The sequence below is a fragment of the Haemaphysalis longicornis genome, unplaced genomic scaffold (genome assembly GCF_048455015.1).
Source record: "Haemaphysalis longicornis isolate Haplotype H1 unplaced genomic scaffold, Haemaphysalis longicornis Haplotype H1 scaffold_2, whole genome shotgun sequence".
NCBI classification, from domain to species: domain Eukaryota; kingdom Metazoa; phylum Arthropoda; class Arachnida; order Ixodida; family Ixodidae; genus Haemaphysalis; species Haemaphysalis longicornis.
This window is the reverse complement of record NW_027526295.1, coordinates 148,795,127-148,815,739: the sequence shown is the minus strand read 5'-3', so window position 1 is coordinate 148,815,739 and position 20,613 is coordinate 148,795,127. Positions and strand designations below refer to the sequence as shown.

The window sequence follows — 20,613 nt, the reverse complement described above, 5'->3', positions numbered from 1 at the left end:
CGCATGCGCTGTGTACCGTAGAAGAGCCGTGACTTGAATGTCGAAGCTGCTGTAGGTGATCGTTGACTCCACATGGCCTGGCATCAGATAGTTCGCACGGCCTAGGAAGAGGCCGTGCTTCGAGAGGCTCAGCGTGCAGAAGATCCGCTAGAGTCGATGAGACCCGCTTGCAGATTGGCGTACTAAAACGTAACCAAAACTGCGACCTCAGTCTGGCCTTGCTCAACGTAGGGTAGTTGAAATGCCACGCCACCTACGTCAACCACGACACTACAACGATAGTAAACCTCAACTTTGTGACCGTGAATGGTCACACCCAACGGCTTCGTCGTTCCATTCTTGAGCGTGAGAGCAAGCTTCCGGCAAATCGCAATTTTTTGTGTCCGCAGTATAAAATACGAAGAAATTGCCGAGCGCGGGGACGTGAGCGCGCGCCTCGCGGCTACCGTCCGGCAGTTAACAAAACCAAGAAAATGCCAAGCGCTCGTGTGTGCATGCCTCGCGACGACCGCCTAGCCCTTTCGCGCATGTTTGTCAAACCAAGCATACCCACTTAGGGAGATTGGCCAAGACTTACAAAAAAAAACTCCAGCGTTCTCGGTAATCGTGGAAGCACTTGATCAGAACGAGAAAGACGTGTCATAGCGTACGCCCCTACAATGTGTTATCCAATGATTATCACCTCGAATGAAATGAAAGCAGCTGACACTTATAACAATAATAATGGAGTAAAGGTTGTTGCGGCAGCGAAGAAGCACATCGGCTGCAATCGTGATCTAAAGACTGACTTTTATCATTTGAAGAGTATCAACATTTAAAGTTCGGGTGGAATGTTCCGTTTTTGTGGTTCTAGGCAATGCGAGGTGACCTTCACCGAGCTGCGCTGCAGGATTTCAAGGCTTAATTTCTATCTGTTCAGATCAGAACTTTCACCTACAGAACTATGTGTGCGGTGCCAGGTCCCTGAAACAATCGAACATTTTTTTCTCGACTGCCGCCGTTTCTCAACAGCTAGACAACTGCTTTTGAAGGGCAATTGAGTGTTTGGGGTTGACGTTTTCGATTCCACTTATATTATCTATTGGCGCATGAAATTTGGGGTTTGCAGAAAGGGATATATATAATTGCATTCAAAATGTTCTTTCAGCTTCAGGCCGTTTGAATTGCTGAAGGGTGCTAATTAATGGGTAATTCTGGTTTTATTCATAACTAAGTTTCCTTTTACGGCCTCTTTGCGGAAATAATTTAGTATTTTGAGGTTCCCAGGGATTACAACAACCGATTTAGCCCTGGCCAATCCCCCCTTGTAGGTACGTGCTAAAATCTTTGAGGACATCATCATCACCTTTGTGATGTCCGTGAAGGTTGCGTAATGCTTCGCTACCTTGAAGTTTTACGCGTTAGCGTGAGTTTCCTTCATTTTTTGATTCCGTTCGAAGACACATGACTGCCTTTCATGTGGAGATCTACGGAACAGTATGGCGCTAGTTCTGCTCATTCGCCACACCGCGCTAGAGTAGCTATGTCACAATACTGCTCATAATACCAACGTCGCTAATCCATGCCACTGTTCGTGATCAGCAGGATTTCGATACAGCTCACGATGGAACTCCCAAGCGTATATGACTGAGAACCAGGTCATCATTCGGTTCGTGAAGAGGTGTAGTGATTGTAGGTATGTACTGAAGGGCTCACGAACATGTAATTCAACTCGTAGCCAGGCATACATAGCTGTCTATGTTAAAGCGTTGGGAGGCCTGCCCATCACTTTGAGCAGCCTATATAATCAATGCCGAATTTAATCTCTGTTTACTACTATAATAAATGCTTGAACAACCTTACGTTAAAGAGGATGAAATTGCGTGTTTCGGTGCAGATGTCATCCTGTCCTTGAGCACGCATGAAAGGGCAAAAGGAGAGAGCTTGTTGTTCGCTGTTGATAGAGATCCTATATATGACGTTGCCCCCTGACCTCACTAACGCAAAGAACATGTGGAGGGCCATGGCAGACAACGGCGCGGTTCCGTAAAATGTGGTCCCGCTCGGTAATGAATCTTCTCCTCAATGACGGCCGAGATCCCACGCTTTTTGAGCGCAGCGCACAGTCAATAATATCACACGCAAACTTAGGATACATCAGGAGCGTATAAAGGGGGGGGGGGGGTTCGGTGTTAGAACAACCCTCGAAATTTAGTGAGAGGTGAATTCCCGGCTCTGTACGGTCAGGTCTTTGGCATTTTTTTTTCGCCCACGGTGTTCACATTCCGCATCGGTATATTATAATGTAAAAACGCTAAAAATAGCATGTCATGCGAAAATTCAATTGAGATTATGTTCGCGTGCGCGGTATCTTTCCTTTGCTTTTTTTTTGTTTTGTTTTGCCGGCGGCTTAAAATACCCCCCGAAAAATATTCCTGGCTAAGTCACTGAGCCGCATGTATGTATGTCAACAGTCAGATAAATAACAAGGCAGTTGCCGCAACACAAGAATCAATGGCGCACACGACATCCGATGGCGAAACCCTCTGAAAGTAGCCTGAAGAGAACGAACGATGAGATTCTTTTTTTTTTATAGTTTACGGACTTGTGTCTGCAGCATGCCAAAGACTGGGGCGAGCTGCAGACGAGGTCGCCTCAGAAAAATCCAGACCAGAAAAGACCAGAAAAATCCTTCTGCTAGCATAACGCAGCCCGTGATGGTTCCTCCGCACACTGTAAAACCTCTTCACCACTGTCGCGTCCGCCGGCTGCGCACTTCCATCCCCACACTCTTTTAAATGCGAATGCATTTCTTAGTCGGGGGTTGTCGGGCATTGGCCGGCGTGCGCCTAGCAACAGCTGTGGCGCGTGGCGCGCCTAGCAACCGGAGCAGGTGGTAGCTCGGGCGGGAGTAGCGGAGGCCAAGGGGAGAGGAGGAGCGCGCTCGGCGTGTGAGGGCGCTCGCATCGCGGAGCTCGGGCGGAGTAGCGGAGAGTGAGTGGAGAGGAGGAGCGCGCTCGGGCTTGTGAGGGCGCTCGCATCGCGGAGCTCGGCGGAGAGAGCTCGCGCGCTTAAATGCGAATGCATTTCTTAGTCGGGGGTTGTCGTGCGTTGGCCGGCGTGCGCCTAGCAACTGCTGTGGCGCGCCTAGCAACCGGAGGAGGTGGTAGCTCGGGCGGGAGTAGCGGAGGGCAAGGGGAGAGGAGGAGCGCGCTCGGCGTGTGAGGGCGGTCGCATCGCGAAGCTCGGGCGGAGTAGCGGAGAGTGAGTGGAGAGGAGGAGCGCGCTCGGGCTTGTGAGTGCGCTCGCATCGCGGAGCTCGGCGGAGAGAGCTCGCGCGCGGGGCGGGCGTGTTGCGCGGGTCTCTCTCTCCTCTCCGCGTACCCTCTCTCCGCTCGCTGCGCTCGGAAAAATATATATAAATGCAGTGGAGCGCGCGCCTCTCTCCGTGACTGCTTGCCGCAGCGCACTCATCGGTGCACCCAATGCATTCGCATTTCCGCACGATCCCCTTCGGGGAGGTGGGGGGAGTTTTTTCATCCTTTCCCGCGGGCCCTAGAGCTCATGACAGCATTCTGCGGTATACAGGAGCGCCGGATTGCGGGAAACAGTGGCCACCGCAATCTGCATCTAAAGAGGGTTGGGGGGATAGGCGTCGCCTATTCGCAGGTCGTCGAAGAGATCAATACTTCTCCTATTCCCCCCCCCCCCCCCTCACCTACGATGCGGGGGGCGGATTTGTCAGTAGAAACTCTCGTCATGACTGGACTCCGTTTCCAGCGGCGGGTTGTTGTACCCCCGCCTAGTTTCCTGGCTGTCGCCTGGAGCTGTCCGAGAGGCAGCGGTAGGCGGAACATGCTATTGTGCGGCTGAAGTGTCACTAGATAACGTACAGCTTTATGTCGTGCAGTTGCTATCGCCACTATAAGGTCAGTGCATGTTCTCGGTGCCAATTCTCCGGTTCCGTTCCTGTTCTCCGGTGCTTCGCGCAGGAACCAGATCTATACGCTTTGATGTGCCTGGGACGAGCGAACCACGGGCGTCCAAATTGACTCAACGTCCAACACCCAAATACTGTAATTGTGCCAACCGATGCCTTCCCGTGATGGTCACACCCGTAGGGCCACAGTCAACAGTCCTCAAGCCCTCAATGGTCGACCCCAGACTACATGAGTAAATGGAGCTTTCAATAGCTCCCCGGTACCACACGAAGTACAACCGGTTATACTCAATTGCAACAGTACAAAAATAGGGCCAACTGGCAAAGAGAATTTTGTCCACACGAAGGTGGAGAGAAATTAACGGGAAAGACTTTCTTGCGACCCACCGCCAGGGGGACGAGCCCGGGGGGACCCCTCCTGTCCCCCCTAGGAAAAAGCCGGATAGGGTGGGTTGCTGGGAACGGGAACTTGGACATCGGAATGGGTTATGGGAAAAGGGTGGGAATGAGGGAAGCAATTTTGCTCCAATCCTTTTGTCTGACTCTCTTCCAAGACTGATTGCTCAGCGAGGGCATCAGACAGTGCCAATTGCCAAATGTGCGGTCCCTGCCACGGGTTACCGCTCACCCATAGGGTCCGATAACTGGGCCCCAACTGTCGGAGACAGGAAGTACCCTATTTAGTGGCGACGGCCAGGTCCCCCCCCCCCCGACCCCCAGCTCTGCGGCCGATGCGCACTAACGTCCTCGATCAACTGTCCCAGCTTAAAAAACTCGCCTCCCATCGTAATAGGCGAGGCAACAATTGAACGAGTTTCGCCTTTCCTGTCGCATACTCCACCTCCAACGCCGGGCCTTGCATGCCGCGAGATTACGTATAATCGTCAGACACGGACAATTCCGCTTGGATTGTAGGTCGTTGCGGAGCAATAGTTCGCCCCGTTAAACCTTGGCTACTGTTAGAGCTCCGTATTCTCTGGGCTACGTGGCAATATATAGGGCTGCGATTCGGCCACCGAAAACACCCCAAAACGTGGAAGATATCTCTATCCTCGGAAAGTGAGCCCAAGGAAATCCCCACGGGACACAGAAGTAGGAATGGCTACTTTGTATTTTGCCAATTTTACACACCTAGCACTTGTAATTCTCTTTAGCGTCGCTACTCCTGTTTACACCTTTGGGCCATACACCTGTGTGGAAAGTTCGAATCAACATTGTCTCCTCGACTGTTAATCACCACAGGCGTTGGCATTAGTGCCTCCATCCGGGCACAACCCTCATCGCTTGCAGACGGCGAGGTTCGAACTGCGCGTCATACACCAGCCGCGAGGGCAAGTATGCGCCGCTCTTGCCAACGGGTGCCGTCTGGACGCAGCTGCTCGTTCCGCGGATGCAGGCGAACCCAGCGGGGCAGCAGTTGACCTGGTCGCTGCAGCACACGGCATTCTCGTCGGGGCAGCAGCCGAACGTCGTCTCGGCAGCATTCTTCGCCTGTGACGAGACACGCATGCGACAGCACGTGTTGTTAGCCCGAAAACAGTACACGTCTCCCGCTGGGCACTTCTGCACCATTTCTTTCGAAATACCCGCTGTGTCTCGCAGCGACTTTTCGGCTGCAGTCGATGGAGCCGTTGTCGTCGTGGTCACCTGGGTTGTCGTCGTGGTCTCCTGGATTGTCGTTGTGGTTGTCTGGGTTGTCGTCGTCGTCGTGGTTGTGTGAGTTGTGGTACTTGTCGGCGCGGTGGGGATCAACTTATGCCTAAGACTTTCCGGCGCACACAGATTCGAGGCCGGGTCGCACACGTAGTGCTCCGGGCAGCAACTGTTGCGGGGGGTGCAGCAGACGGCGTTGCTCATCGTGCAGCAAGAGTAGCGGCCGCTCTGTAGCATGCAGCACGTGCCGTCTGGAAGAGTGGCAGCAATCAGAGAGCACCTCTAAGGCTGGCTTACGAAAATAACCGTATGTCGCTTGATAACTATTACCCAATGAGTTCGACCACAATTTCTTGGCGAGAGTGGCCGGCCGCTAAAGGGCATGGTTACCACCATGCTTCATATTCAACGCCTTGCGTGGGCGCTGGCTGCGCAGAAAGAGCGACTAACAACATAACACTGACCCACATTGACTTCTGGAAATTCAGTGATCGTGAGCAGCAAGAATTATAGCACTGCAAGCGTTAATGCCTCAGAATGATTGAAACCCCACCGGACCCTTCCGTCTTCAGTCATGGGCTCACCATAACAAGGGACAATGTCGCGGCTTTCGTCTCATCGAATGCTTTACCGTTTACAGTTCAAGGATACACAGCCCCCAAACCCCACAATGATTACCCAAAACTGGTAAATAACAAAAGCTGAGGCATTGTAGAGAAAAGCTTTTGGAAGCATCGTACGTGGCAACATTGATTTCTTGCACCCGTTTTGCTTGTCAACCTCGGCAGTGAAGTTCTTTCGCCCCACACCAAGAGGAACAAGGCCTATCAAAGAAACACTCCCGCTGCATCAATCCTCCTCCTCGAAGCAGTGAGTATACGAACATCCCGAACATGCTTACTCATATTACCACAATGCCCACACATTGTCAACCAGTTTCCCGGTTCCACCAAATGCCTCATCTGTGGTGGCTATTCCGTCCTCATGCCATTTCCAGCCCCCTCTCCCAGTGAATGTGGCTGGCTCGAATCCTCTTGACAGTCAAGTTAACGAGTTCTTCACCGCACTGGTCAGGAACGTTAGGCGAGTAATAGAGGCCGAGTGTTTCGAAGAATGATCACCCCCATAAGGACATACGGGCCGAATTGTTTTAGCGATCTTTCACTTTCTCCCATTCTGTTCCTTTCTCTTACTCTCGGTATGTCTCTCTTTCCACGCAATAATACATTTTTCTCCGGGCTACCATGCAACGGTGGTCACGATCCACTTGATCTAGAGGCACGATTTCTGATGAAACTCGCTTAGAGCCCTTTTACGGCGTATGCCACTACCAAAAGAATCTATTTCCAAGTACTGCAGCAAACAATTTCGCTGATCTTTCTGCATGGTTAGATCTTGGCACACAAACATGTTCGGAAGTTCACCACTGATGATTATGCGTTACACGCACACAGAAAGCGATGGCGACACAGATAGTGCCAGGTTCTTACTTTGGCTGCAGAGGCTATGGTCGGGGCATCTCTTGACATTGCTCGATTCTGCGGGCACGAACAATAGGACCGGTGCTAACAGCAAAAAAAGCGTCAGGGCCATTTTGTTGTTCTGGTGGATATTAGTTTAGGATTCCCGTCAGCAGGTGGTGATCGAGATGATGCAGACAAGTGGAACCGTACCCACTCAGTGGTATTGGCCATAAAAACAAGGTTAGTAAATGCGGTGAACGGCAGCTATGGAACATTGTCCGAAAATTTTCCCATCAGTTATCTGCGTGAGGATTCCATTAACTTTTTCATCGGCGGAGGAGGTGGTTCTTCAAAAAAATTACGGGGGATGCTCAGAACTTTCTAAGAATGCAAAAGCAAAAGTCTAATTGGGTGCTGTAGACCTTAAGTTGAATTCTAGTGGCAGGAGGACGACAAGAAGGGCCCACGGGCGGCAAGAGGGGCCCTGAGAGACTGGTCCAACGCTCACCACTGTCAACTCAGACGAACCAACACCAAAGCTGAAGGGAAACCTTCAAAAATGGCCAGTCACGACCCTTATCCCGAGGATCCGCCGGAGCCGGAGCGAGCCATCCGTCATGTTCCAAATCCAGGCAGTCTCCTCTACAGCAACCATCTACCGTGGAGCCGAGCGGATCCGGGAAATGCCACGGTAATGGCAAGGTGAGCTGGTCAGTACGGCTCTTCCCACAAAGCAAACAGAACAAATCAACCCAACCCTTATCTCAATCCACCACTGAGATTAACCAACAAATTGCCGAAATAATAGGTCAACTCAAAGAATTAAGAGCAGAAAAGCGACAGCTAAGAGAGAAAAACAAACAACAAAAAGCATTGCTCAATACCAAAAATTCAGTCCTTTCAACTCAAACCTTTACACAAATCGAAACCGAAACAACTCCCCAACCCATTAGTAACCCCTTTCCCACACCAGCCCCTGCAGAACCCGTAACAACACTGGGACAAACAGTAGCTGGCCTCTCCGAAGCCATCATGCACGTTCAGCAGCAAACGAAGGAACTAGTGATCCAAACACAGTAACTGCAACAACACAGCACCCTAAACGAAGAAAACATAGAAAAACGATGGCAACATACGCAACAAACTAAGCTAAAACCAGCTACCCTTGAGCCAAACGACGATGATCAAAGCAACCGCAAAAAAAAGTAAAACTTACCGTTAACCCATAAACACTGCCTCTACCTCCTGACACAATGAACGATTATGAATAAGCCAAATCAGCCAAACAGTAAAAACCTAACGATCTTGCAGTGGAAATGCCGCATGTATAAACTGAAAAGCGGCGCTTTACACCAATACATGCGACAAGTAGGTGATCGCCCAGACATAATAGCCACCCAAGAAACTCGATCTACACCATCCCAACCAGGCTGTAGCACCCACACAACAGCATCCCCAAATAGTGGAATAGCCACGCTTACCACAAGATATCGTACAGTCGTAGAACATACAATAGATGACAGTGGTATTGATCACATCCTTATAGAGATCCTGCCTACCAAAAGGGGTCAGTCTAGTCTCTTTGTGCTGAACTTATATAGTCCTCCAAGCTGGAAGAAGGATGACTTCTATCACATATTCGCTACAACTCTGAAACTGGTCAAGAGAAACGGAGTTGTCGTCCTGTGAAATTTTAATGCGCCACAAGCGGCCTGAAGATACGGCAAAGCAACCACAAAAAGAAACAAGCTTTGGGAGCTCATCCATCAACAAGGCCTTACCCTTTACACGGATCCTAACTACCCAACGAGAATAGGTAACAGCATAACACGAGACACCTGTCCCGACCTCATGATGATGAAAAACCTCCCATCATCAGAATGGCACAACTCTGAAGAGACGCTTTGGAGCGAACATTGTATTCTCGTCACCCCAGCCCCTCTCACGTGCCAAAACCGCCCCGCAAAGGAAACACGCCTCATCAACTCTTCGAAAGCAGAGAGAAAACAACCCCTCTTCGGAGATTACCAACATAGAAGAGTGGGTTCGTGATTTGCGTGAAAGCGTATCCAGCTAATCCAAGGAGCTGACTTTCACGGAAGAAAAACCAGCTTTCGACGCTCGCTTACTTTACCTCTGTCCAGCCTGAAGAAGTATGCTTAGGAGATGGCGCCTACAGAAACTGAATAGAAGACTCAAAATTCGAATAGAAAAAAATACGGAAGAAGCCGCCAAGTAGGCAGCGGAACTCAAGCACAATGAAACTGAAGAAAACTCTGCAACAAATTCCAAGGAAAAACCTGAGCGCTATTGCGAAATTTCCTGGACCCTACGAAAAGCAGATCACCTACGCAAAACACCATCAAGAAAATCGTGCACCGATATCGAGGAACCAACCAAGACATCCTTGATGATGTACGGGAAAAATATACAGGGCAACAGAAACCGTCTGACAAGTCAGTAGAGTACAGAGGTGACCCCAACGAAGACCAGGACAGACTGATCACCCTATCTGAGGTCAAGAAGGCGGTTCAGGCCCTCACCAATAACACCCCACCGGGAGCAGATAAAGTCATGAACGGCATACTCCTACACTTAGGCGATACCTCCATGCAGGCCCTTATAACTTATTTCAACCACCACTGGGAAGAAGGCACGCTGCCAAGAGAATGGACTCACGCTGATATCGTTGATTCCCAAGCCAGGCAAGCCACCCAAGCTGGAAAATCTGCGGCCTATTCCACCAACCTCTTGCATAGGCAAACTGTTAGAGCACGTTGTCCTAAACAGACTGCAGCCTTACACAGAAAACAATACCTTTTTGCCACCAAGAACGTTTAGGTTTCGTCCTCACCTCAGCACACAAGATATCCTCCTCCAACTCCATGAAGAAATTACGCAGAAGATCTCTCCCAACCGCACCAAAGCTATCCTGGCATTAGACCTCAAGGCTGCATTTGATAACGTCAGCCACACAACCATACTCAGCAACCTCAGTGACATAAACTGCGGGCAACGTACTTTTGCCTATATCGGCGCCTTCCTCCGCAACCGTACCGCCACGGTCGGCATAGGGGACCTCAGAACCCCCTCTTCCTACTCCAAACAACGGAAACCCGAAAGCAGCTGTATTGTCCCCAACACTCTTTAGCATAGCGATGATGAAACTTCCAGCTCAACTGGCGGAGATAGAGGGCGTGCACCACGCTATCTACGCCGACGACGTCGCCATATGGGCAAACACGGGCCCGGACGACGATATACAGGAGGTCCTGCAGCGTGCGGACGACATTGTCCAACAGTACGCGCGCAACAGTGATCTTGAATGTGCCCAGGAATAATCGGTGCTCCTCTTTATGAATACGAAATGCGGAAAAATTTCATACGACCCACCTCAAATATCTCTCACATTGGACAATAAAGATATTCCACAAGTACAGACCATCAGAATCCTCGGACTCTATTTTCAGCAAGATGGCGGTGGATCGCAAGCACTTCAACGACTCAAGCACACCCCAAATCAAGTCATTCGCATTATGAACCGAATCGGAAACAGGCGCCATGGACTTAAAGAAGATGTCTAGTACAAGCACTCGTCATCAACAGGGTAACTTACACCGGTCCGTATCCTACATCAAAATTAACTGGTGACAACAGGAGCAAGTAGAATCCCTCGTCCGGCAAGCCTATAAGAAAACCCTCAATCTTCCACCCACTACCTCGACGCAGAAGCCACTGGCTCTCGGCATTCACAACACGGTAGAAGAACACTTCGACATGGTAAAAAGCGCACTAGACGGGGACACAAGAAAAAGACAGGACACGGGACGAGCGCTCGTACCGTGTCACTGACTTTTTCTTGTGTCCCCGCCTAGTGCGCTTTTTACCATATCGAAGTCGTATCACCAACTAGCCCAAATTTCTGCGTTGAATAGAAGAGCACGTTGCTGCACACCTCGTCAGCCAACGAGAAATATTCCGGCTGACCCCGACGTGCAGGCAGATTCTGGAACTCCTAGGATACACAACACAAACTACAGGCCATAACCACACGATGACACTCCCACATATGTATTGCGACAATATTCACGTAAGAACTATACGTAAAAACACGCACCCTGAATACAACCAGGGGAGACGAGAATCCCGCGCCCGTGCTCTCTAAATCAAATTCCAAAAATACAAAGACGTGCGGTACACTGACACAGCCAACTACCCAGGGAGGCCAGCTATGGTCGTCAGCGTTATTGATGAGAACATGCGAGAACGAACAACCGTGACAGTGAATACACCACGCCCTCTAGAAGTAGAGGAAACGGCAGTAGCGTTAGCCATCACGTCAGCATTGCGAGCCAAACACTGAACAGTAGTATCCGACTCACAAGCAGCCTGTCACAGCTTTAGCAAAGGCCGATTATCTAAAATCGCTCATCAAACACTGACCAAACATTCGCGCAGTTAACTCCCCACAACTTCAGTTATCTCGACACCAGGACACAGCGACCTGGACGGGAACGAACGAGCGCATGCATCAGCCCGAGCTTGATTATCTGGGCCCCGCCACCTCAGGGCGACGAGTCCACAGTTCCAGCGCCAATCCCTTTGACATATTATTACATTATGCAACATCAGCGTTTAAGTCGCCGTTCTCTTCCTCCGCCGCAGAAACAACTAGCCAAAGAGGAGACAGTAGAATGGCGCCAGCTGCAGACAAACACGTACCAACATCTCAGCCTCCTTCACTTGATATACCCTACAGTTTACCCGTCCAATCAATGCTCACTACGCGGGCGAGATGAAGCTACTCTTTACCACATCACATGGGCCTGTACCTAAACTAAGACAGTGCCCCTGAATGACAATCCAACGACCGAACAGTGGGAAGCCGTGCTGTCCAGCTCGGCCCTGGAAGATCAGCGCACAGTGCTCGAGAAGGCCCGGGTGACAGCCAAACCTACAGGGGCTCTGGAATGAGAGCTCTGCTCACTTGGAAAGACGAAAATCAATTTTTTTGCTACCAATAAAGTTTTTCCTCCTCCTCCGCCTCCCTTTACGTCAAGCCTTTCCAAGAGCGTCTGCTTCCCTGCAAGCTTTTTTTCTTTCCCCGGCCTCAGCTGAAATCGTTTAGGACTTCAATCTCGACGCCCCAAACGCCGGTGATGACGACAACTATACTCGGTTACAACTCAAGAACGGCACCACCTCATGTAGTGTATCACTCCGCCAAAGCGCCGGACCCGTGACGTCAGCGCGCGCGCGTTTTGAAAGGGGTTTGCTATGAATGCGTGATATCGTCTGCTTGTCTCACACAGTTTGTTTGTCGCCACTGGAGTCGTTTATAAGCATATCAAGTCCAAAAAATCACGGGAACGGCTCACGCCATGTTAAAAATATTCCCACTAACGCCCTAATTGTGCCGCGCGGAGGAACATCCGGCTACGGTGATAAGGCACAGCGGCAACTTCCGGTGCCGTTCTTAAGTTGTCACCGAGTATACGTCGGCTTTTTCATGGGATGGCAAAAAAAGAGATCAGAACAAGCGCAAATCCGCGCTTACAAGCCACTGACCCAGGGGCCAGTCGTCGTTCGAGCTGGGCTGCTCGCAACTTGATTCCGAGATTTGGCGTCGCACACGCTTTCCTCACGTAGCAGCGCGGCACGGGGTGCAGCATGTTACAACTTTCGCGATATCTGCATTGTTATGAAAATGCAGGGCGTTACACGGTTCGCAAGTTTTCGTAATTATTTTATATTTTTCTTATTTTCTAGTTTTTCAAAATTTGTTCCACCAAACATCTCCACTTCACTATTATAACGATTACAGGCGGAACTTTCGCGACACCTGCATTACTGCGGAAATGCCATGCCGTTGTACGTTTTGACATTTACGTAAATATTTTATATATTTTTATTTTTATGTTGTGCGAGTATTCTAATAATTTGTTTTCCCTAAATCTTAGTTTCCTAGATCGGGCATATAAGTCCCAATAAAGGTCCCGATCTTGGCCAATCCCCCAAGTGGGTATACGCCGCAAATAAAAGGAACAACAACAACCCGCGCTGGCACCGGTTCCTGCATTCTGAACCAAGCCCACATTCATGCGGCATGATCAGCGGTCGGATCCAGCCCACTTGCGCATCGAGCCCAGTCTTCTCGCTTCCTGGTCAAGACTTCCACAAGGACACAGCGTGGACGACGATGCCTGCGACGTACCGCGTTGTTTGGACGCCAAAACAGGGGCAGATTGCGCCGCCGCCACCACCATCAGTGCGGCAGCCGCCGCGGCAACAAGAGCAGCGGCTGATTCTGCAAACCGTTGAACTCAATGACCATGGAATGGTGAGCCGATACAACCGATCTTTGTAGAGTATATGCTCTTTATCCCAAGTGAAATTGCATCACTTAAGCACCGGGAACCGAAACGTTGCTCAATGGGGCTCAAGAACGTTTGTTTTAGACCCACCAGCCTTAAGCATGCTGCCAAAACGAATGCTAGTGACCATAACAGTGAGACACGCGGCAACATACCTTGGCTCCATCTATGCCGTGGCCAGCTTGGCAGGTGTAGTTTCCGGGATCCGGAGCACCACGGAAGAAAGAAAAACTTTAACCGTCGTTAATCCCGAGACCATTTTGACAGGTTAGTGCGACGTGTAGTTGCACGCTTGGAGCAGGCGCATCCTCGGGTTTGCTGCCGCTACGTAGTTCGATATCAGAGTGCCGCGTTCATGTGGAGCAACGGAACTGAACTCGTCGTTAGTTGGCCTCTTCGCGGCTCTCTAGTTGCAGCAAAAACCGCGTTCGTAACGAAGACAAAGAAGTCCGTCAACGTGGTCAGCTTTCATTGCCCGGCTGTGTGCACGTTGGCGCACTCAAAGCTTATTGCACGTTCGGCGAACCTCACTGGACGTTGGGTACTATCGCACACTGGAGCTCGTACCAGTCTATTCGTAGGCATAGTGCTGTTCTCTTGAGGGATCGCGGGGAGAATTTTAATTCGCTGTTTTTGGGACTCGTTTGACCTTGGCAGCCAATTGTGGTGTTAAGTGAATTTAGACTGCGTGCGAGCTAGTCATTGCAAATTCAGTGCGGCGTCCACACATAGCATGGGTATGGGGCGCAGCTGTTGCGCTATATGCCTTAAAACTTCAGCGCAGGCGGCACAAGGCGTTTATGCTCAAGCAATTCACTGACACGCGCAAGATCAGGCCTGTTGTCGTTTCCAGCCTGCGCGGCTCTAACGACGACAGCGTTACTAACGGCTCAGGAAGCAAGGGTATACAGATATGCGCTGTTTTGGTACGTGGTGTAACTCCGTTTATACTAATCGGCGTAATTCGAAACTTGCCCTTTGTGACCCTATGCGCTCCCTGGATGCCCTTCGTGGCGTCAGAAGTCGGTGGCAGCAAGTCCGCAATGTCAGCAGACGCTTTCAGTGACCGACATGTTTGCCACCGCGAGCGTTTTCGCAGGTCGCGAAAGAAGGCCAGGAGAAAGAGGCGACTCAAACGCCGTTTAGCTGTTGGACCTGCTGGTTCCAGTGGCAATTCTTGCTGACCATGCTTCCGGTCGTGATCCTCGCGGCCATGCTATTTCGGCTTGCAACGCGAGAGCCCCGGTGGGTGCCGCTACGTGGTGCCACCGAAACGACTCTGGGCACCACAACCACCGGTGGCATGATCTTGCCTGGGGAACGCGTCACGATCGAGCCGAAATTCGTCGTACCGTGCAATAACACCTACGCAAATCCTGGCCTTCCACCGGAACTACAGCCCGAAGAGTACGCCCTCAAATTCACGCTGAGGGGTGAGTATCAGGCTCAGCATCGGGTGCTGCGGCCGTAGCACTAATGTCCCGAGGTGGGTTAAATAGGTCGAAACTCTGCCACCGGCAAAACCTGTTAGATGGCGGGCAAGTTTATTGAAGTACCAAAATGAGTTACGCGCATTTTGTCTCGGAGGTGCTCGCCTCTTCGCGAATACATAGTTTACGGTTCGCGTGCAAAACAGAATGGTGTTCGGTTCGCTGCCCCTATTTCACAGTTATGGCCCAGATTGTGCCAGAATACCACGGTCGCCGGCATCTCAGTGCTCGGGTGTTGCTCAGCGCAACCAGGCGGCATCAATGCAGGATGGACTTTATTCTTTCACGGTGGTGAAAGTTCAGAGATGAAAGTTAACTTTCATCTCCGAACTTTCATCTGAGTGCTGTTGGCGACCGTGACATTTGTAACTAGAGGGCTGGGTAACTTAGGGCATATTTTGTTCAATGACAGTAACAGCTAGATCTGGTATCGTCATTTTTTGTCGGGGCTGTGGGAAGCCTGTTAGCCGCCTTAATTAAAAGCCGGAATTTTCCCCGAGTACTCACATGACCACTTCGTGCGGTTTCGTGCGGGACTCTGGGGTACCTGTGCGGCCACTAACTCTGGCGCGCCTGCGCATCCCTGTCGCTACGGAAAGACATTGGGCGGGGAGCCAAGGCCGAACAGAGACAAGTGATTTAGACCACCCGCTGTGTGTCTGGTCGGCAAAATAGGAACACGTGTGCGCCCCGGCGAAATCGGGGGGACAGCGGGTCGCCGCTTCAGAGGAGATCGAAGGCCGGCTTATCGGAACCGCGCGGCCGTGCCTTTGAGTGCGACTGGAGACCTCCGGAGGAGCGAGAAGCGGAGAGTGGTCTTTGGGCAACGGTAGAGCACGGCTGTCCACGGAACGCTCGTCCGGATGACAAAAGGCCTGGGGCCTCGTTTCGTTAGGATGTAGCCAAGAATAAACGTCCATTTCATTGTCACCGGTCCGCAGTCTGGCCTCCCTCGCAACAATGCCAACTCCGCTCGGGCCACTTCGCATTTAGGTCATTTGGTTGTTAGGCACGATTCTCAAAGCGGTACAGCCCGGGGTTCAGATGCTGCAAGCGAGCGGACTTTCTCGCAAAGAGGATCGCGGTGCTAAGTAAGCCACCGAAATTCCTTGTTTCCAAGACTGCGCTGCTAGGACCGGGTTCAAAATAAGCGTTAGCTCCCACCAGAGAAAGTGCCTTAGCGCATTTTACCGTGAGCAGGCTGGACGAACTCCCGCTTTCCGATATTTCCCCGAAGGTGGTACAGCTTCCGGAATGAAGATCTCAGGTCGCGTCGACGTCCCGCTGACGCCCAAGGATGACGTGGATCGGATCGTCTTACGGGCTGACCCCCACACGCTCAGCGCGTTTAAGATGGCGCTCATCGAGGAGCCAGCTGCGCCCAGGTCACGGAAGAGGGCCCTCGATATCCTGTCGGCGACTCCGATCCCTGGAAAGAACTTCCTGGTCGTGTGCGTAAGGGAAACCCTGATCGAGGGAAAGATGTACACGCTGGTCGTGGAGTACGCATACCGCAGTCCAACCAGCGGGACAGCACCCATCCTTATCGGCGCGGGGTGAGTATATAACCTGGCCCTAAAAGGATAACTTTCCTTCCATTCGTAGTGGATACGCGATGCTTCGGCGGAGCTATTCAGGAAGAGTTGGTCTGCGCTTGGGCACTGAGGCGGAATACGAATGTGAAGGCTATAGAGGGCCGAAGGCAGAAGTAGTTCAGTGACAGCTTGACAAAGCCATGGAACCCTACACCTTGGCAATGGCACAGGAGGCCGGCAGAATTACACACCAAAAAAATAATTTATCCACTACGATAATCGATGTAGAACTGTGCGCTTTCCAAAATTATTTTTTAAGCACGCTTGCTTAAAGACGAAAGTCCTTATCGCATTAGAGACCTACGAGAAAAAAATAAATTACAAATATACCCTGGACCATGGCTTAAGCAGCACGCCTGTTCAGAAAGTAGAGCAACCACACAACAGCAACCTCCCGGGACGTCCAACCCAGCTCAATCAAGGACTTATCCGCCGCAGCTGCAGGATGCTGCACGCAGTAAGGACAAGGACACTCAACTCTGGGCCGTCCGGCACGCCGGGCGTGCGCTCGAAAAGCATAGACCGGGCGACTTGGCAACGGGAAGCATTGGCGCTGCGCCTAGTAACGGCAAATCCCAGTACAGGGGTCTGAAACTCGCATCAGTGAGAGGGCCGCAGTAGTCCTGCAAGTGCCCGTGCAGCAAGAGCAGAAAAAGGTTTAAACAACAAAGGGGGGGGGGGGGGTGACAAAATGTCAGCCAGCGATGTCGTTTGAAAGAAACACTAATTTTCCAAACCTTGTAAATATGCCGGGTTGTTTCTGAATGGAATTTGGCGCCATTATTGAAGAAACATCGATACTTATCTGCAAAACGACTAAAATGTGGATGCTGATTCTGATATATAGAATATTTGTTTTACGGTCATGCTACAACAAATGCTGACCGCATTGCGTGCGCTCTAAAAAACAAATAAAAGGAAATATAATGAAGACACTCATGAGCAAGCCGGGCCGCAATTGAAAAGTCCGCGGCCCCTATGCGGCCCGCGGGCCACGTGTTTCAAACCACAGCTCTAGAACGACGCCGAGCCCGCGTCGCGTCGCTTAAAAACCGCCGTTTTGCAGGCACAAATAAAGTTTTTCCTAATCCCATTACGACGCCGTAATACACTCAACAACACATTTTTTTTTTAATTTATTGGAGACGCGGGGAGTGCTTGAAGGCGTCTTCCGCCAAAACTTACGCTTCTGTACGATGCATTTAGGCGGATTGTCCGTGCGAACGGGCTCCGGAGGGTGGGGAGAGGAGGAAGACTCGGACGGGGGCTCGAGCACCTCCTGTTGTAAAAAGGAAAGGGGTTAGACCCCCTCCCTTTTGTCGTGGCATGACCAGACACGTCATGGTAAAGAATAGCGGGTCCCACGCGACAGAAGCGTTACAGCCCCAAATAGTTAAACGTGGATGTAACGAACCTCTCTGTAACGTATTCCTGGATTTAATAAAGTTTTTCCATTCCCATTCCCAGCCCTATTGAAACACACGTGGGCAACCTGTATGTAACGAAGGCATGGCGACGGCTGAGTGTGATTTAACGACTTCGCTACGCTGATGAGCCATTGTTTTCTGCACTTTTTATGGAAAATCGGCTGGAGATATGCACTAATTCAGCTAACTTGGCCCGCACCGTGAACTACGGGGCGTTTCCAGTGTGAGTGTGGTGACGGTTAGGTGCTAGGTCCGCCTGTTAGTGTCGGCATTGCTTTCTGATGTGTAGGTTCATCGGTGAAGGAGTTCTGCTGCCAGAAAACGAACAGTTTATCTTTTCAAGACAAGCTCGCAATTTCAGGTGCCGTCTCCGCCGGCGAGAAAGATGAACGTTGTCGTCCGGTACAGTATCACAGCTATAGCATCCTTTTAAAAAGTTTGAGTGCAGCAAAGAGCATCGAGTTCGTGAAAAAGCACCCTTTCAGCTTACGTTTGGTCCTAGAAACTGGTTAACGCACCCAATAATGTCAAAAGGCTTAATTGATACTTAAGTTACGTTTGCGAATACAGGGTGCGTGACCCTGATTCTTTAGAGTGCCGTGTGCGGATTAAGTTCGTGGGAAAGCAGAAGGCACAAAGAACGCATTTTTTCACTGAAATAAATTCTTAACGGGACAGTTCACTATTCCTGACGTCTAGCACTTTGATTTAGTTTCTGCTTCATTTACGGGAGCCTTAACTCGAAACCTGCATGTAAGAAAAAAATTTGAATTTTTATCAACTTCGTTACACCCAGGATTAACAGCAGCTCACTTCCGAAGCTTTGTCAACCCTTATGCCTCAGGTCACTTTGAGAACAATAGGTGTGGCCCACCTAATTGAGACTAATTCCATGACACGTAATGGGAACAATATTTTCTACGTTGTGGAGATTTTGCTCCGATCGGTCGACAAACCTGTCCTGTTCGATGGGATCGTGGCCCACGCCTCGCATGCCCATCCCGCGAGTTTCTCCAGAGGCGCACGCTTCAGCCAACTGCTCGTTGTGAACGCGTGGGAGCCGCTCGTAAGCCGCGGAAGCGGCGCACCTTCGGTGCCGCTGCTGCCATTGCTGTTATCAAGCACGCAAGTGGAATAATTTGATGATTTGTGTGAACGCCGAAAGAAAAGCCTAGGCGCCTAGATCCGAAAAATTGTTGCGAAAAGCTTTGGCCCTATCTTGGGATGGCGATGCGTGGAACGAAATTTCAGCTGTTTCGGCAGTTTCGGTTTCGTATCCGATTCTAACGCGCATGCGATTTTTCAGCCTATTTTGCGGAAAAAAGGTGCGCGTTAGAATCGGGTAATTACGGTAGTCGTGCTTCTAAAGGAAAAAAACGCCTACACGCTCTTGACGACCTCGCCGAGTCGACTGACGGGTTTCTGGAGGCGCAGGACATAAAAAACCTGGGTAGTACTAGAGACGAGATGAACACGCTGCCCAACCCAAACGCAAACTCGTCAGGATCGAGAAATCATCGCTCCGGCCAGCACGCACCTAGGAAATGTTACCTATGCAATCGCGAAGGACATCTAGCAGCAGACTGCCGCAGTAATACAGGTAATGGCAACATTAACCCAACTTGTCCATTTTGGTACCGTGGCTATATCTACAGACTGCAATAAGAAAAGGTTCTTGTGAGATTGTGTGCAAGTCAGTTAAAGCATAAAAAAGTAAGGGGAAGCCGTATGCAAACGCATGCAGATAAGCAGCATTGCTTGTCGACCCCTGAGTATACCACACCTACATGCCTGCCGCGTTATCAACAGCCACCGTTTTATCAACAGCCACCGCCTTATCAACCGCCACCACTTGGGTCACGTGCACAAATTTTGGAAAAGATCTCGAACAGCTTGCGGCAGATGCCGTTGGAACCTGGGCTGGTAAGCAGCTGTTTTGTACAGGCAGTGTCGCATACAAGCAGGCGAGCTTCTTTCCATGTACTAAACTTTTGAGTGCTCAACACGAGCGATAAAAAATTCGTGCTTTTTTTTCTAGGCTTATATGCTAAACGATTTCGACATGTAATGGCTTATTGTGGAGTGTAATGCGCGGAACCTACAACTGCATTAAGAGGAGCGCCGTAGTGGAAGGCTGCGGATTAATTTCTACCATCTGGGGATCGTTTACGTGGGCTGAAATTTCGACACAGAGGAGCTCTCTTTTTTAGCCTCTATCGCGGTCAGGATGGTCGGTTCAGCAGCACAACGCCTTGTTCTCTGAGCCGCCAAGGCGGGGGAGCGCCACGTAATGAATAGAGGTCAAAAAGAATTATCTAGCACTCCGAAAAGTATCAGACAGGAGAACGCAGTGTATACAGATTCCTTCTTTCGTAGATATAAACTACAAAATCTCGCCCAATATTTTATTCTTTTAAGATAAAGTACATTCTAGCCTACAAGAATAGACGTCACGCACTCCTTGGATGTGATTTTGTTTGAAACGGCAATACGCTCCCCCTTCACAGCAATGAACAATTTCTGTAAAAACAGTTTAACCTTGTGTTTATTCGTGACATAAATGATGTGTGCATGAATCAACCAAGTCTAAATACAAAACTAGCTGTGTAAGAAAAGGTGATGTTGTGGTTGTAAACCGTTTTTTCACCAGAGGAAGGCACTCGGCCTTTGAGGTGTAGCGGGTAGGTAGGAA

The 20,613-nt window shown here is 50.4% G+C and overlaps 2 protein-coding genes across 6 annotated transcripts in view; one reads left to right on the top strand and one right to left on the bottom strand.

Annotated features, from left to right (window-relative positions):
- Positions 1–5,009: 5,009 nt before the first annotated feature.
- LOC144167437 (progranulin-like) lies at positions 5,010–7,797 on the bottom strand. Its single transcript, XM_077696700.1, has one exon. The coding sequence runs from the start codon at positions 5,807–5,809 to the stop codon at positions 5,171–5,173; it is 639 nt and encodes a 212-aa protein (XP_077552826.1). The 5' UTR covers positions 5,810–7,797; the 3' UTR covers positions 5,010–5,170.
- Positions 7,798–19,309: 11,512 nt separating this feature from the next.
- The window catches only part of LOC144169301 (Na(+)/citrate cotransporter-like), a 56,862-nt gene continuing 55,558 nt past the window's right edge, over positions 19,310–20,613 (top strand). For 3 of the 5 annotated variants that reach the window (XM_077698385.1, XM_077698384.1, XM_077698383.1), the window contains exon 1: positions 19,548–19,844. In XM_077698385.1, coding sequence (XP_077554511.1) covers positions 19,650–19,844 — 195 coding nt within the window. In that variant the 5' untranslated portion in view covers positions 19,548–19,649. Of the gene's footprint in view, positions 19,522–19,547; positions 19,845–20,613 lie in introns of those variants that run through there. The other 2 variants (XM_077698386.1, XM_077698387.1) reach the window with 2 other exon arrangements.